The sequence below is a fragment of the Oncorhynchus keta genome, chromosome 26 (assembly GCF_023373465.1).
Source record: "Oncorhynchus keta strain PuntledgeMale-10-30-2019 chromosome 26, Oket_V2, whole genome shotgun sequence".
NCBI lineage: Eukaryota > Metazoa > Chordata > Actinopteri > Salmoniformes > Salmonidae > Oncorhynchus > Oncorhynchus keta.
Genome location: NC_068446.1, coordinates 6,812,414 through 6,839,742, shown reverse-complemented (window position 1 = coordinate 6,839,742; position 27,329 = coordinate 6,812,414). Strand labels below are relative to the sequence as shown.

Sequence of the window (27,329 nt, the reverse complement as noted above, 5' to 3'; positions counted from 1 at the left end):
AATATACTAACATAATGACCCAATAAACACTCAATGTAAAATATATTGATTCTTCATCTACTATAGTCCCACAACATTTCTATGTATTATATTTAAATTGTTTTAAAATAATGTTTAAATGTATATATTGAAAGGTTTCTGGTTTGCTCAGTGAATTTATTATTTATTCTAATAGTTTGGTTTCTGCCACTTCTTCAATTTGTACTTAATTGTATCCCAAGCGGTTTTGGCCTTTTCCTAGTGGAACAGACCAACATAACTTTGGTTCTCTTGTTGTTTAAAACAAGTTTGTTTTGGCAAACCCACTCCCTGATATTCTCCAAATCTCCTTGTAAAGCTTGCTGTACCTGTTGAACCGATTGTCTTGCTGCATAAATTGTAGTATCATCTGCAAATATAGTAGCTTATTCCACAGTTTAACACATGAGGGGAAGAAAATGAACCATTGATATAGGTGGACTGTTTCCTGTCAGTTAGATATGACTGTACCCAATTCAATGCTACCTCCTTAAAAACATAATGCATTAATTTTGTCAAATTTATTTCATGATCCACTAAATCAAATGCTGCACTGAAATCTAAAAATAGTACACCCAAACATTCCATTATCCATAGCATTGAGCCACTGGTCAGTCATGTCAACCAATGCAGTGGTAGTGGAATGTTTTTTGCGATAAGCATGCCGATTGGCTGTAATCAGATCATTCTTTTCCATGTAGTCCCATATTTGTCTACTCACAATACCCTCCGATATTTTACTGAGTGTAGGGAGTAGACTACTTGGTCGACTTTTGGCAGGAGTAATGGGTTCTTTGCAGTCTTTCGGAATAAACACAGTTTCGCATGCTTCCATACATTTGCAAACATCCCCGTTTCCAGTGACCAATTAAATATGTATCTCAGTGGAACTGCAATCTGGGGAGCAGCACAGTGAAGCAAAAAAAAAAATTGTCCATAAGACCATAACCTGTAGATTTATAATCAGGTAATTTCTTCAAAAGGTTTAACACCTCCTCCACTGACACCGTTTGCAGACTAAAAGAGCAGGTCTTGTTGCTCATAATATGATCATCAATCCATTGGACAATAGCTTGTTTGGATGGATGAATGTATGTCTACATTGTTGCTCGGTAAATTAATTTTCTTTGTAAAAAAAATCTGCAAAATGATTGGCAATATCAACTGGTTCTGTTATTATTCTCCCGCCAACCTCCACACCAGATGGGCATGATGAGATAGTTAAGGGCTTACTTGGTACATCTGTGTTCCATACCTTTTTAGAATCATTTTTACAATCAATAAAAAGGTTGTAAAATAACTTTTTTTTCTCTTTCGATTCAATTTAACTGCATAATTAAGTAATGTTCTATAATTCTGTTCATCAATTTCTAATTTTGACTTGGCTGCTAAGACTTTTGACATATTTCTTTGAGAAAAAGCCTCACCCAGTTCATCAACCCACGGAGATGGACGAGCACCAACTGTACTCTTTCATATCGGGGCATGATGGTCCATTACCTCAGTGAGCAAATCAATAAAACATTGTGTAGCGTGATTTAAATCATCCTCTAGATAAATCAGCAGCCAAATCATTTAGAAATAGCTCATGATTAAATGTTTTAACATTTCTCTTGACCACAATCCTAGGGGGTTTCTTTGGAACCTTGGTGTTCGTGGTTATGGTCACAATATTATAGTCTGTCCAGCCCACTGGCATTGATCTGGCTTTTAAGCATTGTAGTGGTATATTACAGAAAATCAGATCAATGCATGTGTCTGAATGATGACCCAGCTTAATTGATGATCTAGTAGTATCATTAACCATTTGTTTCAAACCACAGTTCTTGGTATATCTCATCAATTTAGTTCTAAATGTATATTAAAATCACCCAAGATAAATACATCTCTGTTGCTATCTGTGGCCTGGTGAAACCCAGTACATAAGTTATCCAGATAGACCACCTAGCTCTAAGGTGTCATATACACACATCCTACCAATATGGGTGCCTGGTGAGACAGATGTACTTGAGCCCATAGTGCCTCTACTTGACATACATGAAGGTCATCCCTTCTCTTAAAAAGGTATATGATTCTGAATGTACAGTGCTACACCCCCACCATTCCTATTCCTGTCTCTTCTCAGTAGACCATATGCATGAATGTTCATTTGCCCATCATTTACAGATGCATCTAAATGTGTTTTGTTCAAAGCCAAAATATGACCAAGTTAAAAACCTCATGTATTTTGTTAGGAAGGCTACATACATTAACCAGAGCTATATGCAACCCTTTCCTTGTCAAGTGGAGATCAATAGAGCATGTATCCGTTATAGTTGAAGTTGTCATGATACACAACACACAAACTCAAATTTGAACATTAAATTAAAATAGCCAGGGAGTTACTCCAGAGTCCCGATACAATTGCCCGTTGATATAAAGTTTATCCATCACCATGGAGACTCGTTGATTCAGGCAGCGCTTTTCCTTCATGACGGGATATAGTTTTTTCTCTCCTTTTTTCTCGGTGGGGAAGTGATCATTCATTCCAAAAACAGTGTCTCAGTTCTCTCCCCATGTTCTTCGTCATTTCCTTTTACTTAAATTTGTCAAAACATGCAATAACAGCCTGTGGTCTATTTCCAGAGGCCTTACCTGTTCTATGGACTCTGGAGAAAGTGGTCTATTTCCAGAGGCCTTGCCTATTCTATGGACTCTGGAGAAAGTGGTCTATTTCCAGAGGCCTTACCTATTCTATGGACTCTGGAGAAAGTGGTCTATTCCCAGAGGCCTTACCTATTCTATGGACTCTGGAGAAAGTGGTCTATTCCCAGAGGTCTTACCTATTCTATGGACTCTGGAGAAAGTGGTCTATTCCCAGAGGTCTTACCTATTCTATGGACTCTGGAGAAAGTGGTCTATTCCCAGAGGTCTTACCTATTCTATGGACTCTGGAGAAAGTGGTCTATTCCCAGAGGTCTTACATTCTATGGACTCTCAGACTGTGTCCTCAGAGGCCTCTACTGTTGTATTCTATGGACTCTGGAGAAAGTGGTCTTTCCAGAATATTCTATGGACTTTGAGAAAGTGGCATTGCACAACATCAGTGGGCAGTTTTAGTTGTTTGTTCTCCCTTTGCACCACCTCCACCTTGCTATGAATTGTCATTCTACGGGATCCTTTGAGAATATTGTTCCATGCATTGAGTCTACAGTACATCAGCTCCACCTTGCTATGAATAGTTTGTTCTACCTTTCAGCTCCACCTTGCTATGAATAGAGTCTACAGTACCTTTCAGCTCCACCTTGCTATGAATAGAGTCTACAGTACCTTTCAGCTCCACCTTGCCATGAATAGAGCCTACAGTACCTTTCAGCGCCGTGTTCTCTTTCCTTAGATCATCAATCTGACGTTGGCTGAATTCTAGACGGGCACATAATGCATTAATGTCCTCTCGTAATATATCCAAGATATCAAGTTTGGCAATCCTTTCATTGATGGATTTTAACCAGTCCACATCCATATCAGTAAACCTCTCCCCACTCGCTCTTACGAGGGGATGGTTTGATTCCACCGTTGATACCTATTGGCCAACCTGGTTTTGGTTTGTTTTGTTGATTGGGTTGGTTGTCCTTAACAATGCTTGAATCCTCCGAAACTCAAAGAAACATGTCGCTGGTTCGTAAGTATCTCTCGTCAATGAACAGTTCAAGCTCTTCAATGGATTCTGAATCATCCAGCGTGATTACAGGCAAGAGTTAAACGCACAAACAAACTGTTCAGCCGCAAACTGAGAGCCTCCTCTCTGGGCTTTGTCTCGCAAGGAGCAGGGGGCACAATGAAGTGAGAAGTGATTACGGTTGCTGATGCTGCCCTCTGTATGCCTACGTAGATATTCCATAAAAAAAATTTTTTATTTTATATCTGCCATTTCCAGCTACAATTAGTCATTAACAACATTAACAATGTCTACACTGTATTTCTTATCAATTTAAAGAATTTAAGTGCTTTTCTTTCAAAAACAAGGGCATTTCTAAGTGACCCCAAACTTTTGGAAAGTAGAGAAGAAAAAATAAAAAAATGGGGGGGGGGTGTAGGTGCCTACCATTTTAAATCAAATAGATAAATTATCCTTGGTATGAGGGTATGAGCATCTTAAAACAATTCCCCCCCCAGCTTAGACTAGAGGGTTGAAACAGTTGCATAGTTTAATTGCTGTGGTAGGAAAAAAACTGAGGATGGATCAGCAACATTGTAGTTACTCCACAATTACTAACCTAATTGACAGAGAGAAAGGGAAGCCTGTACAGAATAAAAATATTCCAAAACATGCATCCTGTTTTCAACGCGGCACTAAAGGAATACCGCAAAATATGTGGCAAAGCAATTCACTTTTTTGTCCTGAATACAAAGTGTTGTTTTGGATTTTCCCCAAACATTACTGAGTAGCACTCTCCATATTTGCAAGCAGTTTTTCAGGATAAAATAAACCTAATGGAGCTAAGCACAGGCAAAATCCAAGAGGAAAACCTGGTTCAGTCTGCTTTGCTGCATTTTAATCCCACTTTGTAACAACAAAATGAGGAAAAAGACAAGGGGTGTGAATACTACTCTACCTCAATTACCTCGTACATCGACTCGGTACTGGTACCCCATGTATATAGCCAAGTTATCGTTACTAATTGTATATTTGTCGGGTTATTATTTTTCTCAGCATTGTTGGGAAGGGCACACAACTAAGTATTTCACTGTTAGTCTACACCTGTTTACAAAGCGTGACAAATACAATTTGATTTGAAAACCTAACTCAAGAATGGTTGTATTTTTCAGAGAGACAATTACACACATTTTAATGCCAAAGACAGACCACAGTGGCTTTCCAAGAGCTGGTGAGACGTTCCTGAATGGTCCGGTCTCAGCCCTGACTTAAATCTGCTTGAAGATTAGAGACAAGGTTTGAATATTGCTGTCCATCAAAAAGATTCCCAACCATATTTACTGAGCTTGAGCCATTTTTGACAAAAACAATTGATATACATTGCCTTAAGAGCTGTGCAAGGTTGGTAGACTCTTATTCAAAATTATTCCGTTTTTAAAAGAAACTCCCACCAATTATGAACTATGGGAAGAAGAAGACATATCCAATCGATGTATGCACACATGACTGTAAGTCGCTTTGGATAAAAGCGTCTGCTAAATGGCATATATTATTATTATTATTATTGATTATTCATATGGTAAATGTTATATTATTTTACTTTCAATTTGAAAGTGTGGAGTAGGGTGTGAAGATGAGTGGAACAAAATTCGAATGTAATCCCTTTTAAGATATATTTTTAAGGCAGCAAAATGAAGACTGCACAAGGGTTGCAAATGAAGACCGCACAAGGGCTGTGTAGACTGTATATTTAAGATCATTTCTCTTAATAGCGGCAGATAACGGATGATTGGTAAAGGATGATTGAGCGTGGAGCAAGGTGAGGAGGGAGATGAAATGATGGGAGGCTAGGTAGGTACCTTCAGAAGCAGTGAGCTGCACCTCAGTCTTCAGCAGAACAGGATCTCCCCAGGTGGACAGGGCTGGGGACTTGGAGTGTTTCTCACCATACAACTGACCTGAAAACAAACATCCCAAGCAGCTCATCGTCAACACACCCACACAGCATGACACACAAATGGACAAAATCTAGGATAAAACGATAAGAAAAATGTCATAAGGTTTCACAATGCAGCTGTTTGGGTCTCACATCCCTTTCAGATGGATAAGCATTGCACATGTACAAGCATTACTGTTGTAATGGTAGTACAGGTAGCCTAGAGGTTAGAACGTTGGGCCAGTAACCGAAAGGTTGCTGGATCAAAACCCCAAGCTGACGAGGTAAACATCGGTCGTTCTGCCCCTGAACAAGGCAGTTACCACACTGTTCCCTGGTAGGACGTCACTGTAAATAAGAATTTGTTCTTAACTGACTTGCCTAGTTAAATAAAGGTTCAATTCTTTTTTTATTTTTTTTTTAAATACCATTACTGTACCTCAATTCCACCTCGCAAAGTTTGCATTTACTTCTCAAAGTATTGCCATACAGGAAATCACTGCGGTCGCTTGCCTTTCTCTGGCATTTTTCCAACTTAAAGACAATGACGTAGCGGTGGGGTCCATACTCCCGGTGTCGACTCCCATTTCTGAATATCAATATTAGATTCCGCCAGGAATTAGTACGGCAACTAATCAAACGCTTGCATATTTTATAGCGAACTAGCGAGGGACGGAGAGAGAGGGGAGGGGCACAGTACAGGCAGGTCAGCCACCAGGCAGAGTCAGGACCGTGCACTAGGCCCATCTTCAATACATAAAAAAAAAAGCTGTATTTCGCAATGCAATATGCTGCAATTTCACACAACTTCAGTAAAGCAGGGCTTATCATCAATGAATAGTTTAGGATGTTCCACATGCAACAGACCAAAGACTGAACACATTATCATTTGAAGAGAAAGAGCAGGCCAGCCAGCGCGTGGGAGAGGGAGGAGGGGGCAGGCAGAAATAATTACTCTATTCCTTGCAATGTCAAGGTACGCCTTGCAAATTCACCAAAAGTAGCCCGATGTTCGCTTCTTCCTCTCTGGTTTGATTTAAATTACAACTTTCCCCAGGCCTTTATAGCCGGTAATCAAGTTAGGCTATAACACGGAAAATAACTGCACTGATTTACATTTTGTGGGGGAAAAAAACAAGTCTTTGGTTAGGGATTTTTCTTAACGTAAAGATCCCAATTTCATTTAAACGTTTTAACATTTAAACGTTCACACCCCTAGCAGTAACTGTAATATGTGTGTGCGTGTGCGCGTGGGTGTGTGTGTGTGTGTGTGTGTGTGTGTGTACATCTGTTCCTATACCTCCTTTCTTCACCACCAAGGTCCACATGTCTCTCCAGCTGAGGTTGAGGCCCGCCTGGCTCCCAAGCCCCTTCAGCAGGTTTTTAGCAGACTCCTTCAGGTGGAACGTCCCCTCATCCTAAAGGTAAACAATACAACACAAACAGACAGGCACAAAGCACTGCATCGTCAGGCTAAATTATTAGCCTTACTCTACATTAGCCCATTGAGCGCTTCAAGTGTATTGCATGCAAATACAATAGCTTTGATGCAAGTCACTACTAATGCATCAAGAACTAGCCTATACTATAGTATATGCATACGCAAAACCGGAAGGGAGTTAGTGAGTGACTCACCTTGATGGTGAAAATGAGGACCCTGCCACGCGTCACCATGTTGAGGAAGAGGATCATGGCCTCGTCCTCATGGGGAGAGTAGGTGTCAAATATCCTCTTGGCCATCACATGGCCCTGCACACACACAACAAAGTGACATTTATGCTGCAGACCAACAAATAGACGTTGTCTAGAGAGGAGAGGTTGGTTTAGCAATACAACTCATCCAGAACGCCGCAGCCCGTCTGGTGTTCAACCTTCCCAAGTTCTCCCACGTCACCCCGCTCCTCCGCTCTCTCCACTGGCTTCCAGTTGAAGCTCGCATCCGCTACAAGACCATGGTGCTTGCCTACGGAGCTGTGAGGGGAACGGCACCTCAGTACCTCCAGGCTCTGATCAGGCCCTACACCCAAACAAGGGCACTGCGTTCATCCACCTCTGGCCTGCTCGCCTCCCTACCACTGAGGAAGTACAGTTCCCGCTCAGCCCAGTCAAAACTGTTCGCTGCTCTGGCCCCCAATGGTGGAACAAACTCCCTCACGACGCCAGGACAGCGGAGTCAATCACCACCTTCCGGAGACACCTGAAACCCCACCTCTTTAAGGAATACCTAGGATAGGATAAGTAATCCTTCTCACCCCCCTTTTAAGATTTAGATGCACTATTGTAAAGTGACTGTTCCACTGGATGTCATAAGGTGAATGCACCAATTTGTAAGTCGCTCTGGATAAGAGCGTCTGCTAAATGACTTAAATGTAAATGCAATAGGGCGATTCCACAGTAACAAACTGAGACACGATTTTTCACTTTAAAATGTTAAACTATAAAACAATGACTGCAAAGTTAAACCATACAACTCTATGCACAAGCACTACCTTTAACCATTTCCACTGAACATTTGACAAAAACACATTTACTTGGAGAACAGTGCAAATTAAAAGTTTGGTAACTGAATGACGGCACAAACAGCCAAAACCATTCTTGTAACAAACTTTGTATCTTAACTGTTCCTCAAGTAAACGTGTTTCAGCAAAACGTGGGAATTGTTCAAAGTAGACCTTGTGCATACAGTTGTGTGGTTTGTTTAACTTTGCAATGAATGTTTTTGTTTGACATTTTAAAGTGAAAAACCTGAGTCTCAGGATCACTCTTACCATGGAATTGCCTACTACCAAGACTAGTAGTTTCATCTCATTATGTTGTTCAACATGTTGTGGTTCATGAATGCTTGAAAAACAAAGGCTAAATTGAAACACTGCTCACAAGTGCAGAGGGAAAAAACCCTGTTTCAGTGTGTCTCTAGGTGAAGAGTCAGAAGTGCTTACTTACTGTAGCCTGGTTGAGGACGATCACGTGAATGCCTCGGCCCTGCTCCCGCATTTCATCCTCCAACACCTGGAGAGGGACACACAGACAACACAAGCACCTTTCAATATCAATAGTTACATCAATCACACTATGAAACCCAGTTTATAAGACACAAATCAACAATAAGCCAGATCTCACACTAGAGCTGGCTCAGATCTCACACTAGAGCTGGCTCAGATCTCACACTAGAGCTGGCTCAGATCTCACACTAGAGCTGGCTCAGATCTCACACTAGAGCTGGCTCAGATCTCACACTAGAGCTGGCTCAGATCTCACACTAGAGCTGGCTCAGATCTCACACTAGAGCTGGCTCAGATCTCACACTAGAGCTGGCTCAGATCTCACACTAGAGCCAGATCTCACACTAGAGCCAGATCTCACACTAGAGCCAGATCTCACACTAGAGCCAGATCTCACACTAGAGCTGGCTCAGATCTTTATTTATTCAAATTCATTGTCTTTTCCAGAAACTACGGAGGATATGTACCTAGGCCAGTGGAGTTCAGCTGAGTTTGGCTCAGTAGTGTAAAAAGGGTAGGTTTATAGTGAAATGCCTACAAGTACTCACAGTGGTGCCGTCCACTGCCACATAGACTTTGGAGCGGCTGGAGTACACCTCAATGTCCAGGACCTTCCTACCGGTCGCCGTCTTGCGCGGGGTCTCCATGTTGGGCAGGGCGTCGTCTTTAAACGAGCATGAGAAAGTTCAGCCATTTTGAATTGTGGAAAGTTGCTTCATAAGTTGACATAACATTGCTCAGCAGTACGAATTCCATAGATCAACAACTTTGTTAGGCTACAGTTAGTGAGAAACAGCTTTTGACATCGAAAATGGAAAAGTGTGAAACAAATGGAAGAATTGACAAGAACTCACCATACTCCTGCACTGCCTCTTCCTCATTGGCTACTCTTCTTGTGTCTAAGATTAATTTGATATTTACAACGACTGTGACCAGCAGAAATAGAACCGCTCCAGCCTGCACAGAGGAAAAAGTCAAGTTGATTTCTCAAAAATACCTCAAATGTAGGGTAACCAAAAGTGACAGTGAATGGTAGCTGAACTGGCAAAACAACATGTATCTGGGTTCACCTGGCAGCCTCGGCGGAGAGCTCGCTTGTTAGTTAATTTGTACTTCCAGGTGAGATAGAGGCTCCGTTGCTGGCGAGGGATGAACGGTTTGGCTCGAGGATTCGGTGTCCAGGTGTCCATACCTGACTGTGGCACGAGACTGCAAACCCTCTCCACCTCCTACTGCTGAGCACGTTACAACAATAACGCATATGCCAAAACAGCATCCAGTCCAAGCTGATGACCAGTTGCAGTGACTAATTAGTTGCAATCACCTCATCATCTTGAAAGCAGAGAGAGCAGAAGTTAAAGAATGCAGTAGCTAGCTAGTTTATGTGCACAGTTATCGTCATGTTGAAAGCAGAGAGAGCAGAAGTTGAAGAATGCAGTAGCTATCTAGTTTATGTGCACAGTTATCGTCATGTTGAAAGCAGAGAGAGCAGAAGTTGAAGAATGCAGTAGCTAGCTAGTTTATGTGCACAGTTATCGTCATGTTGAAAGCAGAGAGAGCAGAAGTTGAAGAATGCAGTAGCTAGCTAGTTTATGTGCACAGTTATCGTCATGTTGAAAGCAGAGAGAGCAGAAGTTGAAGAATGCAGTAGCTAGCTAGTTTATGTGCACAGTTATCGTCATGTTGAAAGCAGAGAGAGCAGAAGTTGAAGAATGCAGTAGCTAGCTAGTTTATGTGCACAGTTATCGAACAACAAATATTTGATTGTGCAAAATAAATAACCCATTAATGTTAATAAACATAACATGGCTAGTAGTATAACTAATTAGTAGCTAACACACCAAGATAATTCAAATGAACTAATGAAGGATATATTTTTTTTTAAGGAAATATTTATTATTAAAAAAAAAATGTAAATTACCACCACCACAGATTCATCACACCCATAAATACTGTATTTGGCTAGCTAGGAGGTCTTAACAATTTTTCTGCTAGCAAAACTAACAAAGATGTCACTTTCCTATGGTAATGAGGAAACCTTTAAAATAAAAGCCTTTATTTCAAAATATTGCAAGATGGCCAAATCATTGAAAATATATGACTTTTTAATCAGTGTTGAAGAATGCAAGAAGGAATTTATGATTCAAATAACCAACATCATCGAGCATTGATTATTTGAATCAGCTGTATAGTGCTAGGGCAAAAACCAAAACATGCACCAGGGGATGGGGGGGAAATCAACAATCAATTCCAGCAAGCATTACAAGAAGGTCTTGCCGAGACAGACCTCGAATAATGAGGTGAGAAGTGGTTTAATTTGCATAAAATAATTAGTGTCACAAAAACTTAGCATTCATCTCTAAATATAATGTGCGTCCTTTTCTTTCAGTTTGTGCTGGTGGTTCCCACCTTGGTGCCTTAGTGGATGGCATTGTGCCGATGCCAAATCGCAAGGGTCACACAGGTCATGCTGGCCTGGCTTTTGGCTGGTCTGGCTTTTGGCTTCCACTCCTGGAGCTAGAGCTTCAATGCTGTACCCCACAAAACCTTATCCCGGACATTGTCTGTCTATTAGCTCCTGGCAACAACCTTATATACAGTCCATTCATGGCTAACGCAGGAAAGGGATTTAGAGAACTTCTCTGTGCTGCTCTGTTGAAGTGGACTCGGGTAAATCCTTAATTACCATTACTAGTTGCGTCAAAACATGACAAACAATTTCCAAGACAATGTCTTGCAAATGACTAAAACCCTGCAATGCCACTTCTTGACTTCCCAAAAAGATCTAAAATACCAGGAGCAGCTAGCATTGGAGTATGAATGCCAAGCATGGGAGCTGGGTGTGACTCACAGAGGGGCTCACCGTGCCTCTGGTGCCACGATAAAGAACACGTGAGTGATGATTATGCGAATTTTGACACTTTGTTCGAGGAACTGCGGTGTATGGGTGCAACTTTGACTTCTGGGAGTGGAAGGAACGCTGGCCAGATCTCCAGGACTACCAATTCTAGTGGACCCCATTAGTACCCTCGCCTCAAGCCTCACCTGATGGGCCCACCTGCTCATACTTAGCTGGACTCTTAAGTGTAAGATTTTTCTCTGCACTGTCCAGACCATAAATGTTGTTTGTTTTGTTATGTATTCAGAAGTTTGGATATGCATGGTTGTATTGGATATAAAACACTAAAGTTTCCAAAACTGTTCAACTAATGTCTGTGAGTATAACAGAACTGATTTGGCAGGCAAAACCTCAAGGACAATCCATCCAGGAAAAAAATTATAATTATGGTCATTGGATTTTCCAATGCTTTTCTATGGGGAAGCTGAATTATTAGGTCCCAGATTGCAGTTCCTATGGCTTCCACTAGATGTCAACATTTTTTAGAAATTGTTCAATGTTTTTATTTTTGAAAAATGAAGAAGTAGTCGTATTCTTTCTAAGTGTCACTCAGATGGACTCTTTTGGTGCGTGTGAATGAGAGTGCGCGCAGTGTTGTTTTTCTCCGGTATTGGAAACAGTTTATTCCGTCTTAAATTGTATCGATTATTTACATTTTAAATGGATTAGAAACGTTGTTTGAAATGTTTGGACCAAGTTAACAGGTATATTATTAGATCCTTTGTATTCATGTTGGGCGAGTTGGAACCGGTATATTTCTGAATCAAACGCGCCAAATAAACAGACATTTTTGGGATATAAAGAAGGACTTTATCAAACAAAAGGACCATTCATTGTGTAACAGACCTTTGGGATTGCAAAAAAAGATGAAGATCTTCAAATAATAATAATAATAATAATAATGGTGGTGGGGACAAGGTCGGACAGATCTCCAGGGACCCCAGACTAAAACATCACCTGATGGCCCACAAATGACAACTAAAACACTTCCATCTCCACTTTTACATTGGCACAAATAATTTGTTAAAATAATATATATATCTTTAACCCAATATGTAATGCATATACAGTGACTTGCATTGTGGCCAATGGGTGGCATACAAGGACAGCAACACTACATATTATTCAGTGCCCCAAGAAATAACACTATATATAGTTTCTACAGATCCTAGAGTACTCCCAACCCCTCTTTTACAAAGCAGTTATTTTTTATGTAGGCCAATATGTAATTTATAGGCCTACAGTTAATTCATTGGACCACTAGAATGGGTGGATTTGAAAGTGCTGCTGGGTATGTAAACCTCGGTCCCCCAAGAAATAACACCAGATCTACAGACCCTACAGAGTAATCCCAAACCTACTTTTACATCGGCAGAGTCGTTTCTTTCTCTATAAGCCGATATGTAATTCATATGCAGCGTATTGCATTGCAGTGAATGGAGTGAGGGGGAACAAGGAGTCACCAGCACACTCTATTAAACCCTTTGCCCAACACAATAGACCAATTAAAGTTTTGTAGACTGGAGTAGTTCCAATTACATATATATTTGTATTTTATTAAAAGTGTATTTATTTACATATTACTTTTATTTAACTAGGCAACATATAGCCTTACATAATAGCTTTCAACATACTAGTACTGGTGTACACTTTCTACAGAAATGCTGGTATAAATAATACAATATAAAAAATAAAAGTTGCCCATATGTTCCAATAATTTAGCTTTAAAACATGCTTATTAATTAAAACTATAAAGTTGATAACATGGATGGTCAGTCCTTGCATCCATAGCTCGGTCAATTAAGTTGAGAGTGGAACACTTCTCCAGACCCATCCCTTCCCTGTTTCAATAAAAAACTGTGGGGATTAGGCTTTGTTATTGTTTCAACTTCTGATTGCCGCTTTTGTTGCAACGCTGTGAAAACAGTTGTATTGCACTAGAGTGGAAAAAAACGATATTGCCAAAGTTTAGCATGTCTTTGATTGGGGACTCTTATTTTGAATAAATATCCGCCATCATCCTGCCAGAACAATATCCTGCTGCCAAGAGAACGGTAATGAGGATTTAACAAACCAATGCAGCTAACGTTAGCTGGCTAGCTAACGGTAACAAGAGCACTCGTTGCTGACTGGTTGTCTGATATGTATCCATTTGCATAACAACTCAAGTTAAATTGTAGTAGCTATCTAGCTAGCAAGTAATAACTCAACACTTACGACGGCCGCAGCTTGCAGGACAATCGCTGGAGTTGCTTTTGTGTAAATGGAAGCTGGCTATCGGCTTCCAACTGCTAGACTGACGACTCTCACACTAAATTCTTCCGCTGCTCTGTCGGCCGCTAGTCTCGCAAAGTACCCTGATCCTGCGAGTTTAGTGACGTGAAGTTCATGAACCATTCGTTCTTCTTCTTCTTCTTCCTCAAATTTGTATTGGCGTATCGCAATCGTGGGATGCCTACACCGCCTCCTACTGTACTGGAGTGTGAGTGTAACAGTACTCTTCTTGCGTTGTGGACAATCAATCATCCACACCCATCCAGTGAACAAGCACCAAACCAGGAGTGCAGAGTTGGATGGTGAGCCGTGCAATGTTGTGCTGTTTCTATCAGGTACATTGTTAAAATAGTAGATTGTATATTGTAATTGCTGTATTATTTTTGGTAACATTGTTGCCCAATGAACAAGCACCAGACCAGCGTGCGTGAGGGCAGAGGTTTTTTTTTTTTTTAAAGGTGTATTTAGGCTAGGGTACAATATCACATTACACAAGGACCTTAGCAATTTTAAAGATCATCAAGGACAACAACCACCCGAGCCACTGCCTGTTCACCCCGCTATCATCCAGAAGGCGAGGTCAGTACAGGTGCATCAAAGCGGAGACCGAGAGACTGAAAAACAGCTTCTATCTCAAGGCCATCAGACTGTTAAACAGCCACCACTAACATTGAGTGGCTGCTGCCAACACACTGACTCAACTCCAGCCACTTTAATAATGGGAATTGATGGGAAATGTAAAATATATCACTAGCCACTTTAAACAATGCTACCTAATATAATGTTTATATACCCTACATTATTCATCTCATATGCATACGTATATACTGTACTCTATATCATCTACTGTATCCTTATGTAATACATATATCACTAGCCACTTTAACTATGCCACTTTGTTTACATACTCATCTCATTTGTATATACTGTACTCGATACCATCTACTGTATCTTGCCTATGCTGCTCTGTACCATCACTCATTCATATATCTTTATGTACATATACTTTATCCCCTTACACTGTGTATAAGACAGTAGTTTTGGAATTTTTAGTTAGATTACTTGTTGGTTATTACTGCAGTCGGAACTAGAAGCGCAAGCATTTCGCTACACTCTCATTAACATCTGCTAACCATGTGTATGTGACAAATAAAATTTGATTTGATGCTATTGACCACAAGGCTCTGGAAAGACTGAAAAAGTCCTACAAACAGAAAATCAATTCAGGAGGTAGATGGTCTAAGGGTGACAGTCTGAGGCAGAGCTTGATCAACAAAGCCATCAGTCTCTATATGGATGTGGTCTTACTCTACCCAGAGACGTCAATGAAGGTCAAACTGGAGCTTGCAAGCATCTCCGCAAAATCAAGAATTGACAAGGGAATTAGCCAATCAGATCTATGAGGAATTACACGCCAGCGTACAGGAGCCATCCAAGTTACAGTTGCTCTACAACCAATACGCCTCATACCTGTATTCCTCCATTAAGGATTACAATGGATCAATTGATTATCACAATAGGGCAGCAGAAATACCAAATATGGTAGAAAGTCTAAAAATGTTGAGGAAGATCAGAGAAGAGAAAAATGTAAGATGTGCAGAAATCCAGGAATTTCTTGCTAACTAATGGGACATTTTATTGTGGGTCCACATAACGGAGCATGTGACTAACCTTGTGAAACTGTCTTATTATCATCTCCTGTCTTGAGAGTGTAATCCCGTGTCCTTGTATAGATCAAAACGGAGTCCCACCCAAGAACAATAAATATGTGATATCACCCAAAGCTTTGGACTTGACTGTACACTGCACTTTGTAACTGTTATTCTCTCTGAGCTCAGAAATAAAATCTTTGTTTTGACTTGGACTCCAGGAGATTTTTATTTTATAATATCCAATACACTTAACATAAAAAATTAGAGCAAGGAGTAGAATTAACCAATCAAAAAGGTTAATCAAATTGAAGGTGACATACTGTATGTCTTGTTTTTATCGTCTTTGGTCGCTGCCGGGTGACTGTTAAGCAATTTGTGACAAATGTTCTGTCAAAAGCACATAAGTTATTTGTATAAATGTGAGTTTCAGGGTGCAACTCATACCACAAACAAATCACACATTCAAAACGAGGACATCGTTATATGCATTGATGACACACATCCATAATAATATGCAACTATGTCCCAACTTCTGTAGTGAGACGCATCACATTACCAATTGTTTTTACAATAATGGTTTTGGTAAAACTATTATAATTGGGATTAACAACCATTGTTACCATGGTCCCTTAGCTGCTTGGCCAGAAAGTTCATATAAGGAGACTGTGCAGACATGACATTCTCAGTCTTATGTTCAAACCACCAAGCAACTTTATTCACTGATACATAGGGTTGTGGACAGTTCTATATGAGCTGCAGATTTTAGAAATAAAATTGAAATGGATTCTTTCTGCTACATGGTCTGAAAATATCTTAAAATGCAATTACTTTCTCAAACAAAATACAAGGGATTTCGTACAAATTTGGCCACATGAATGTCCAAGTCAGAAAAAGGAACTATCAAAGAGAACAAAATACAAAGTGGATCACACATTTCCTCTTCGACTCTTCTTGTGGCTCTTTTTTGAACTCCTTGAATAGAGATGAAGAAAGACAAAAGTTGGTGATATACTCACTAAAATGTCTCCCTCTCTCATTTGATGGTATTCAAGACAGTTCAACTACACTATGAACACAGAGCAGCTTTTAAAAAAAATATTGGAGATCCTAGAATAGTGGTGAGGATCTTGCTCTTCTTTCATCACTCACCTCTCTGGGGTTTTGGAGTGACTGCGATGCCTGTGGCTTCTGTGATGCCCTGGGACAGAATGGAGACAAGCTCGAGGTCAGACCGGGCAGGGGGAACGATTGTTCCAAACATCTTAAAGTCTAATGAGTACAGCTGAAAATATGTCACACAGCACAAATATAAAACACTGGTTTGACTTTTTAATCTTGTGCGTTGCAGGACGGTACGGTCGCCATCGCTATGATACCTGGGGACTTTGAGCGGTGACGTCTCTCTCGGGAGCGGTGACGTCGGGGGCTTTTGCTGCGGTGACGTTCTCGCCTGGGGGATGGGCTGTTGTGCAAAGGAGAGACAAGCAACGCACGCATCATTAATACAGGGCACTGTTTGCAAGTAACATGGACCCTAAGTGAATTAAGTCTCAGTTCATGTAGAATTTAAAAAACACTTCCAAGTAGGCTCGGTGTTATTATATTCAATACCATCCGTTTGGAATTCAAACAAAGGAAAATATGAAATCCAGCAGAGAAGAATCCAAGCAGAAAACATGGCTACATACCTTCGTCTCTTAGGTGATCTGCTCCTCCTAGACGGAATAAAAAGGATGCACAATCTTTAGTGTCTTGAGGATGTTATAGGAAATGACTACGAACTAGGAAGCTTTCAAGACATCTATTGGTGTATGTCGGCACCTAAACTGAACCATAAGAGAAGGGGGGGGGCATGCATGTTTGCCCCCACACTTTTGATTTTAAATCACCACCTACTAATTCATCAACATGGAATGTTTGACATCTTGTAGAGTCCATGCCTCACCTAATTGAAACTGTTCAGGTCAAAAGGGGATGCAACTCAATATTAGGAAGGTGTTTTCCGAATGTTTTGTACACTCAGTGTATAGCACAACTTCGGATTTCTACCCGGTCTAAAAAAACTAAAAGGTATTGGAAGTTTTTACGGAGCTTCTCTTCCCTCAATTTTTGGTCATGCAGTGCAGTTCGCAAAGTGATTGTGGTCCCCGTTATGAAGTTAACATTACCAAAGATATTTTGAAAAATGACATCAGTTGTCACAAAAGATTTGTTATTTTAAGAAAGTAATGAGCCTTTCTTTTTAAGGAAGTGATTTGTAAACGTTGGAATCGAGTTTATGACTGACGCATGCTAGAATTGGATCGGTTTGGGGTCTGGTGGATCAATGCACTCATATCTTAAACATTCATTACACCCCTACTATAAACTGAGATACATGCATGGCTGGTTATTTACCGTCTGGGTGAACGACTGCTGCGTCTGTAGCGTGGAGAGGGCGAGCGGCGAGGCCGATCGTTGTCTCGGTAACTCCGCCTGTGGGGCTCTGGGGTCTGAACTCTCTCTGTCTGTAGACATTTGAACAGACAAGCAGACAGAGACAGACAGTGAAACAGAAGTCCTCCACCCACTTACACTAGTGTAAGTTTACGCAAATGTACAGTTAGCTTAGGCAGTTTATTGGTGGATAGGGGGATAAAGTTTAGACTACTACCTTCTCCTCTTCCTCATCTTCCTCTTCGCTGGTCTCCACCTCATCCAGGTCTTCTTCCAGGGCACTGATGCGCGTGTCTAACAGCTCCGCCTCCTCAAGAACCTGCCTTTTCTGTAGGCAACACAACACACTAAATCAGTGATCTAGGTCAGCGAAACACAGCACGTGAGCACGTACACGGGTAGAAGACTTACCTGAAGCCTGGGAAGGATTATGTCACACATTCTCTCAGAGTGTAGCAGTTCATCAATAAACTCATCGACGTGTTGCAGCTCAAACTCTGAAACAGAGGGTGAGAGGAGAAAGTGCCATTTAACTCAAAAGTAGGCCATTTTGCATTGTATAATCATTCCACGATACACGTAAACACTCACCCCCATTTCGGTTCTGACTCTTGATTTTTCTGTAGTCGTTGTACAGTGGTTCCAGGTATTTGTAGCAATCCACTGATGTCCCAGTCAACCTCATGTACATGGCGCCAAGCAAGCGGACATATCTATGGTGTGGAAACCATCACAGTGAGGTTGCCACAATGGGTGTGTATGGTATTTAGGTTCCAATTTTTTTTTTTAAATCACATTTGTCAAGCTGGGAGTTTGAAGATAGTGATAAATGAAAAGTTTTAAACACTAAATACAGAAATGCTTCTTATACTACAACCTGCCCGAAAGCCAAAACTTACTTGAAATCCTCGTTTTTGATAAATTCTACAATGATGTCTTTCTCTGGCTGGATCTGCAGCATCTTCAGAGTGAGACACAGGAACGGTGTAGGTTTGATATTTCCGCCATAAACTCCACCGACAAACTTCAGCGCCATGGCTTTGTCAACGACAAGCTCAGCTGTTGATCAGAGAGAAACCAGTGAGAAGAAATAATCAATATATACCAGGCATAGTTCGCTAGCTATTACTTCTGATGTGCACACACCTCAATTGAGAGTAACAAATCAAATGTAACAGGGTAAAATTGACTAGATGCTAACTAGCGCACTGTGTTTACATTTGTGCTATTTGTATTTCAAGCTAACTAGCATTAGCTAGTTAAGACCATAGAGATTGTTATAGAGGACTCATCTTATATATGTGTTATTATTGCGTCTATGGACAGTGCCATTGAGGCAACAACCCATAGGAATCCCCACCCGGTTGACTACTTTGACTACTTTAAAATGTTGGAAGCCCTCAATGGCGCGGCCCATGCTAAAAAGTCATTTTGGCCACACAGGGCCTCTATCATTCTCTATGGCCACAACTCACCCGTCAGTCCAAAGCATTCTTCTTTCCAGTATTTTGATTCATAGATTCGAGTACGAATAATTTTCTCTACCAAGTATTGTGGATTTGTTCCATGTATACTGTTGGCATCTTTAACCGTCCTATTTGCCATTTTCACAGCTCAAAACGGAATGAAAATGTTTTCCTGTGCGAAACGAATTCGCATTTTTACAGTATATCTTCCGGTGCAACAATTTACACTTCCGGGGCAGATTGTGAAGGCGTTCATTGGATGAAACTTTTCAGTCACATGCCAAACACGCAATTTTCTCGCGTAAAGTGTTACACGTGTTAAGGATAACTATTTTTTAAAAGTTTATTTAACTAGGCAAGTCAGTTTAGAACAAATTATTATTTACAATGAAGGCCTACCCGTTAAGAACAAATTCTTATTTACAATGACGGCCTACCCCGGACGACGCTGGGCCAATTATGCGCCGCCCTATGGGATTCCAAATCACGGCCGGATGTGATACGGCCTGGAATGAAACCAGGGACTGTAGTGATGTCTCTTGCACTAAGATGCAGTGCCTTAGACCGCTGCGCCACTCGGGAGCCCTGTGGCTACATTATATGTGCATCTTCATGTAGCTCTATTATTTGCCCTGTCTTTTATTTATTTTAAACTGCTTGGAATTTGATCAATTTAGCCATTTACTCAGATATGAGTTCCTGTCCCTCTGTGAGGATGGCAGCTAGCTAGTTAGCACATATTGACAATAGTATTTTCTGGCCGAGGAAGTTTGTTAAAAGCCCTAACGCTATCTTTCATGTCAGCGGAAAAATTATATAAATTCAGCAAAAAAAAAGAAAGATCACTTTTTCAGGACACTGTCTTTCAAAGATAATTCGTAAAAATCCAAATAACTTCACATATCTTCATTGTAAAACTTTTAAACACTGTTTCCCATGCTTGTTCAATAAAGTATAAACAATTAATGAATATGCACATGTGGAACGGTTGTTAAGACACGAACAGCTTACAGACGGTAGGCAATTAAGGTTACAGTTATGAAAACTTAGGACACTAAGAGACCTTCCTACTGACTCTGAAAAACACTGAAAGAAAGATGCCCAGGGTCCCTGCTCATCTGCATGAACATGACTTAGGCATGTTGCAAGGAGGCTTGAGGACTGCAGATCTGGCCAGGGCAATAAATTGCAATGTCTGTACTGTGAGACGCCTCAGACAGTGCTACAGGGAGACAGTGTGGACAGCCGATCGTCCTCGCAGTGGCAAACCACTTGTAACAACACCTGCATAGGATCAGTACATCCGAACATCACACCTGCGGGACAGGTACAGGATGGCAACAACAACTGCCCGAGTTACACCAGTAGGCCTATTGTAAGGCAGGTCCCCACCAGACATCACCGGCAACAATGTCGCCTATGGGCACAAACCCACCATCGCTGGACCAGACAGACTGGCAAAAAGTGCTCTTCACTGACAAGTCACAGTTTTGTCTGTGGAACTTGTTCAGTTTACGTCTCAGTTGTTGAATCTTGTTATGTTCATACAAATATTTACACATGTTAAGTTTGCTGGAAAAAAATGCAGTTGACAGTGAGAGGATGTTTCTTTTTTTGCTGATTTTATATACACTAAACTAAGTGTAGAAAACATTTATTTAAGAACACCTTTTCTTTCGGTGTCATAGACTGACCAGGTGCGCAACTTGATATTAGGAAGGTGTTCTTAATGTTTTGTACACTGAGTGTATATGACCATTTTATAAATGGTAAACTTGCATGTATAGTATTTTGGGACTCCGCTCCCCCCACCACCACAAGATGAATGGTTTTGACCACGCTTCACTGCTTTAGATTGGTGCAGCTAGAAATCACAAGTGTTTTTCCTCTATTATAAACTGGGTGGTTTTACATATCATTTGCGGCGTGCATCATGAGCAAAGTCATTGTAGCCTATGATTTGACTTCCCCTAGCTGTGAGAACCATGACATGAGCACAGGCTGACTTATCTCTGCTATAGCACAGCTGAATAGCCTGCCAGCAGCCTACCGAAGGTGGCACCGTGTTCATTACAATGTAGAACATCGCGCCACTAGTCCAAATCGTTCAATAATTAGGCTATCCATATTGATTTTTCTATTTCTATGGCGGATTCAGAGCTGCAATTTATGAAATATGCCAGGACTTTGGCTATAACAATATATGGCAAAGTCAAAGATACTGGTTTTCCCTATCCATCTGGTGAACATTTCACAAATTGCTTATGACAAATCCAGCTCCAGAACCAACTATAGCCAGCTGGCTAATCTTTTGAATAAGGTGTAGCAACAACAGATAACATTAGCTGACTGAATAAGGTTAGCATGCTAGCTATATATAAATCTATATTTTTTTTCATTTTCTATTTCCTTTTCTTAAACCTATGTGCTTGGTTATGTTATTTTCTAAATATGTATTTTGAATGTGTAATTCAACTTCCGTATATGTTTGTACAATTTGAAAAGTTTAATAAGATTTTTTTTGTTGTTGTTCAGCACACATTTTCTCTTGAGTCTTGTCACAGTTCAGTAGCCAAATTCTACACCTTTCATTGGTGATTGGTCAGCAGTAGGGATTATTCAATGAAGTGTTTGTTGTCATTCAACAACAGAAGACTGGTTTTCATGCACATTTTTAAAATTGAGTTAGTTAGGTGTAAAATAGCTCGACTAAGACCTCTGCAAAAATGTCAAAATTAATAACAGAATTATTGAGTTATCTTTGATTAATTCTGACAATTTTGAGGAAGTGTATTTGTTGCTACGGTGTTTCAAGAGGGACAAACCGCAATATTGCCGCTTTTCTCTAGTTTTTCAAACGAAGGTATTATAATAAGGGAGCATGCAAGCACAGACGTTCACCTCGCAGAGCCAAGTTCTGCTCGGAGCAAAACAAACCTATGTCTGAGGACGCCTTGAGGGTTCCCACATATTTCCATGTTGCACAGAAAACCGACAGACGTGCTAATGAACTATCTGCATGTCCGCGGCCCCGTTTTGATTTTTTTTTTAATTTTGCAACCCCACCATGTAAAAAAAGTTACATAATCAATGGCCAATGTTGACTTTTTTAATTGGGTCTGTGACAGTCTATTACAAAATCACAATATTACCAAAGTGTGTTGTGTCGAACATTTCAAGCAACATTCCCAGCTAATGAGAAACCAGTCATGGTGTTTATTTAAGAGAATGAACCCGATTTAACAAGGCAACCTTGGGGCTAATTTGTATGGGTTGCCAATGGCAGATTTTGAGGGATTTTTACATCCGTACCCCAGCAGAGCGGCGTGTCCACTGAAACGTAATTCCGTGAGGAACTACACTACATTATCAAAAATATGTGGACACCTGCTTGTCGAACATCTCATTCCCAAATCATGGGCATTAATATGGAGTTGGTCTCCTCTTTGCTGCTATAACAGATTCCACTCTTCTGGGAAGACATTCCACTATCTGTTGGAACATTGCTGCGGGAACTTGCTTCCATTCAGCCACAAGAGCATTAGTGAGGTTGAGCGATTAGGCCTGGTTCGCAGTCGGCGTTCCAATTCATCCCAAAGTTGTTCGATGGGGTTGAGGTCAGGGCTCTGTGCAGGCCAGTCAAGTTCTTCCACACCGATCTCGACAAAACCATTTCTGTAAGGACCTCACTTTGTGCATGGGGCATTATCATGCTAAAACAGGAAAGGGCATCCCAAAACTGTGGCCACAAAGGTGGAAGCACAGAATTGTCTACAATGTCCGAACCATGAAAAACAGCCCCAGACTATTACTCCTCCTCCACCAAACTTCACAGTTGGCACTATGCATTCAGGCAGATAGCGTTCTCCTGGCTTCCACCTAACCCAGATTCATCCCTCGGCCATGGAAACACATTTCATGAAACTCTTGACGAGGAGTTTTTGTGCCGACGTTGCTTCCAGAGGCAGTTTGGAATACAGTAGTGAGTGTTACAACCGTGGACAGACCATTTTTATACCCTTCAGCACTCGGCGGTCCCGTTCTGAGAGCTTGTGTGGCCTACCACTTCACAGCTGAGCCGTCGTTGCTCCTAGACTTTTCCACTTCACAATAACAGCACTTACAGTTGACTGGGACAGTTCCAGCAGGGCAGAAATGTGACAAACTGACTTGCTGGAAAGGTGCCATCCTATGACGGTGCCACGTTGAAAGTCACTGCTCTTCAGTAATGACATTCTACTTCCAATGTTTGTCTATGGCGATTGCATGGCTGTGAGCTGGAATTTATACTCCTGTCAGCAACGGGTGTGGCTGAAATAGCCAAATCCACTAATTTGAAGAGGTGTCCACATACTTTTTATATATATATAGTGTATCAGTGTAAGTCCTGATCGGGTCTCCTCCTTCAGAAACTGACCAGAAGGCGACCGCTGACCACACTGCAGCCCTATTGGAAAAGAGTTTCAGTAACCCCGCCCCCAAGAAGGAGACCACCGTGCTATTGGCTGAGACTCTGTCTCGACTCTGTAAGGATAGGAGAATGTCTTTTTATTTTGGTTGTAACCATCGTTGACCCCAAGTGGGAGATGCCGATAATAGATATCAAGACAGAGAATTGTGCCCATTCCATATTTGTCTCATTATTTCTACTCTACACATTTCTTGGACCCATTGCAATAGAATTACACATCATTGACTTGAATGGGGATGCTTGCTCTAGTCATTCCATTTCTATGACTGACCCTGTGTTCCACTCCTTAGCTGGACTTGCTGTGGACCAGGAAGCAGAACGTCATGTACAACCTGTTTGATTGGCCAAAGAGGCGCCATGTCCACCACCACATGAGGGCGCTGTTCTACTGGTGTGTCCAGGCTCGCAATCACCTCTACCTTCATTTCATATGCATTTGTACTTTTTAAGGAGCTTACTAATGAGTTCTGACAGGTCTTCAACTTTATATATTCTGTTTCTGTATTGCTTATGAAGTGTAATTTTGCATTCTTGCAACTCTAATAGTGTGTGCAGTGTGGATGAAAGTGTTTGAGTGTGTTTAACTGCATCTTACGGTGTTTAAAACTGTGTGTGTGTGTGTCTCTCTCTCTCTCTCTCTCTCTGTTTGTGTGTCCAGGGCCTGACCAGGATGTCGTTCCATCCGTCCAGCTGCAGCAGATCATCATGTCCAGACTGAACAAGTTCAAGGCCTTTGAGGAGGATGCTCTGCAGCTCATCTCTAGAAAGGTAGGCCTTTTTTTTGTCGTTTTATTATCCATCCCAAGGGGTGCACAACTCAGGTCCTTGCGTTCCAGTTCTTCTGGGGGGGTTTTCTCTTCCTGCCTCTTGATTGATCAGTTAATGTCATCGATTGGAACCATGGATCGGAAAGGTCTGCCAGTGATACTGTGAAGTGTTTACCCATCGGTGAGTGGTGTGTCTGTCTCTGTCCGCTGTCCCTCTCCCGTCCTCCACAGGATTGGTGGGTATCATGTGATGGAGGCCCTGGATGAGAAGTTCTCTTCCTCTTACATCAAAGCCACCGGGTAAGATAAACCCCATTGGCCCACAGAGCTGTCAATTGGTTCCCATTGGCCCAGAGAGCTGTCGATCTATGTGAAATCGATGTGTGTTCGGTGTGCATTGGTGTAGGAGCAGCTCTTCCTGAGGGCGGTCATCGCTGAGTTCAGGCGGCTGTGACTGGAGGCGGTCACCTTCCAACCCTACTGAGGTCAACATTGACTTACTACAGCTCTTGCTCAACACACATCTTTCCGTCTTTTACCTGCATTGTGAATTTTCCCCGAGATTCCCTTATCTAAAGTCCTCCACCCTCCCTCTAGGTGTTAGTGCAGCACCAGGCGTTGTTTCGTGTGGAGTGCCTGCAACCCATCAGTGTGTCCAAGGGTCTAGCCGCGTGTCAGCACCCGAGGGCGTGCTGTCTGCCGCTGCTGGAGGCCAGCCATCTAGACGTACTACAGAGGGTCAGACTCGACGTCAGCCAGGACGACGTGCTCTACGCACGCAAGGCCGACAGAGAGACCACCAGGGGTCCAGGCAGGGGTCCACTCTGTGTTTTCTGACAAGGTTGGTCCTAACATAACAACAACAAAAACATCTCAGTTCAGGAGAGCTGCAGTATCACCAGGTTTCAGTTGCAGTCAAGCATTAAACTGTAAGGATATCAGTTCCTGAGACAGATAGGGAAAACGAAACTGGCTCTATCAGCACTATCTCTGTCAATTGATCAATGTACTGTTTTGTGAGAACCAAGATCCCTCTCTCACACTGAAACTCTCCATGTCAACCGTTGGACCACATAGTCCCATGCCTGCCCTTGACCACAGCCAATACTACTGTACCACTCAGGACTGGGAACATGAATCCCACAGACACCCCTTACTGTGTCAATGAATCTGACCATACCGTATATACAAGGTGATATGGTGGCTCTTTTAGAGGCTCACAGTTTGGTTTGCTGCTGTCTTCAAGGAGAGGCCGAGGCTGTTTTTTTAGGACAAGGATCCTGTGTTTTTAATGTTTATTTTACCAATGCTTTTCAATGTTGTTATTGTTGTCAGCACCATTCGTTTTTTTGGAAGCATTTGAAAGGGAACCGGCATCGTATTTTATTATGGAATTCTGTTCTAATCCAAGCACACAAGAGTGCATGACTTACTTGGTTTTGTGTGTGTTTGCTGAAAATTACCCTTGTTACAAACTATTGGAAGTATATTTACATCTGGCTTTAACGCATTGTGTTGATGGGAGAACTAGAGTTCCTCATCAGAGCCATTTGACTTTCCTCATTTATCCTTATTCAAACATTTTAATGTTGCTCTTGTTTGTTTTGTGATTTTCTGTATTCTTTTTTGTTTGAATATACACATGTCGTAGAGATATTTAACAATACTTGCAGGTTTACTTTTCCATTCTTCATGTACATTACTTGAACACGTTACTCGCACAGGTGTGGCTTTCCAGACATGGCTGGAATGAAGAAAGCATTGTTTGTAAGGTGAAAAGATAACGATAGACATATACTGTACAGCCAGGCATAAGACAAGCAAAATAGATACATATTTAGAGTATGTCCAAGGAAAATATCAAAGTCCCTCTCGGTTCATCCAGATTTGGGTACACCCGGCATGTTATCCCACAAATCCCAAACTAAATCTATAATAATAGTCACACCTTTTTACAATGTACTGTACATGCTACGAATGAATGGCACATTCAATGACCTGTTTTATTAGTGACGTAATGGATATTGTGTTGATGTTTTGTAACTGACCATTCTGAAGCCCCTTTTATATCCACAAGCACACTTGAGCTGTGTCTTACATTTTTCCTAGACACGTAAGATATTTCATCCAGCATTGTGCAAAGTTGAATATCCTAAATACATCCTTGTTTTGAGAATAGCACATTTGATATTTAAAGCCTCCCCCTTGTATTTTGTACTTGGTTTCATCTATTTTTACCCATGTCTTTTTCATGAATTTGTGTGCCCTTGTTGTGTTGTGCTGTGCCAGAGAGCCAATCAGGCATTTGTGTTCGCTGAGCTTGTGTCCTCCAGGTTCACATAGACCCTGCTGCCCTGGGGGGCGCCCTGCTGCCCTGGATAGTCCAGTCTCTTAATGGGGTGCTCGGCCAGCAGTAGGTAGGAGTGGTTGAGAATGTCCGTGGTACTGGAGGATGATGGGAAGCTGGAGGACCTAGTAAAGGAGCAGTGACACCTCACCTGGAGCACCTCCTCTCCCCCCACCCACAGGCTCTGAGACTCCGCCCCCACCTCCCCATCGTACACGTACTCGTTCCCTCCGAGACGGGGGATGACGTCATCCGTGGTCAGGGTCACGTAGTCCGGACTGACGTCCAGGACCAGGGTAGGCAGGCTCTCCTCCTCCCCGCCTGAAGTGCCTTGCTCTGAGGAGAGTAGTAAAGGAAGCATCCCTCTGCCCGAAGCCTCCCTCTCAGACATGATCTCCACGACACAAGCTGGGGTCTCCTCTGA

General features: G+C 41.6%; 3 protein-coding genes across 10 annotated transcripts in view; all 3 read right to left on the bottom strand.

The window, feature by feature from the left end:
* Positions 1 to 13,889, bottom strand: part of LOC118358877 (protein O-linked-mannose beta-1,2-N-acetylglucosaminyltransferase 1-like) — a 116,192-nt gene extending 102,303 nt beyond the window's left edge. For 2 of the 5 annotated variants that reach the window (XR_008080027.1, XM_052480121.1), the window contains exons 1-8: positions 13,710 to 13,889; positions 9,664 to 9,925; positions 9,448 to 9,550; positions 9,142 to 9,257; positions 8,535 to 8,600; positions 7,227 to 7,340; positions 6,892 to 7,009; positions 5,515 to 5,613 (exon numbers count right to left, since the gene is read on the bottom strand). Coding sequence is in view for 4 of the 5 variants with exons in the window: in XM_052480121.1 (XP_052336081.1) it covers positions 5,515 to 5,613; positions 6,892 to 7,009; positions 7,227 to 7,340; positions 8,535 to 8,600; positions 9,142 to 9,257; positions 9,448 to 9,550; positions 9,664 to 9,783 (736 nt within the window). In the remaining variant the exon portion in view is untranslated. The remainder of the gene's footprint in view (positions 1 to 5,514; positions 5,614 to 6,891; positions 7,010 to 7,226; positions 7,341 to 8,534; positions 8,601 to 9,141; positions 9,258 to 9,447; positions 9,551 to 9,663; positions 9,926 to 13,709) is intronic. The other 3 variants (XM_052480122.1, XM_052480123.1, XM_052480124.1) reach the window with 3 other exon arrangements.
* A 1,736-nt stretch (positions 13,890 to 15,625) lies between these two features.
* LOC118358876 (pre-mRNA-splicing factor 38A-like) lies at positions 15,626 to 19,533 on the bottom strand. Its single transcript, XM_035736856.2, has 10 exons — positions 19,330 to 19,533; positions 18,754 to 18,913; positions 18,446 to 18,567; positions 18,266 to 18,351; positions 18,072 to 18,182; positions 17,816 to 17,925; positions 17,107 to 17,133; positions 16,795 to 16,880; positions 16,568 to 16,616; positions 15,626 to 16,390 (listed from the first exon to the last, which is right to left on the bottom strand). Exons 1-10 carry the CDS (start codon positions 19,457 to 19,459, stop codon positions 16,345 to 16,347), a joined length of 927 nt encoding a protein of 308 aa, XP_035592749.1. The 5' UTR covers positions 19,460 to 19,533; the 3' UTR covers positions 15,626 to 16,344.
* Positions 19,534 to 23,843: 4,310 nt separating this feature from the next.
* The window catches only part of LOC118358875 (thrombopoietin receptor-like), a 7,945-nt gene continuing 4,459 nt past the window's right edge, over positions 23,844 to 27,329 (bottom strand). For 3 of the 4 annotated variants that reach the window (XM_052480119.1, XM_035736855.2, XM_052480118.1), the window contains exon 12: positions 23,844 to 27,329. This exon is cut by the window's right edge and continues 27 nt beyond it. In XM_052480119.1, the coding sequence (XP_052336079.1) occupies positions 26,856 to 27,329 (474 nt within the window). In that variant the 3' untranslated portion in view covers positions 23,844 to 26,855. The other variant, XM_052480120.1, reaches the window with a different exon arrangement.

Bases quoted from the DNA above. Each gene is read 5' to 3' on its own strand.
- LOC118358876 (XM_035736856.2), bottom strand. From the start codon at position 19,459: ATGGCAAATAGGACGGTTAAAGATGCCAACAGTATACATGGAACAAAT. The intron at 18,914-19,329 runs GTGAGTTGTGGC...TCTGATCAACAG, and splicing joins AGAATGCTTTGGACTGACGG to CTGAGCTTGTCGTTGACAAA. The intron at 18,352-18,445 runs GTGAGTGTTTAC...CCTCTGTTTCAG, and splicing joins GAGTCAGAACCGAAATGGGG to AGTTTGAGCTGCAACACGTC.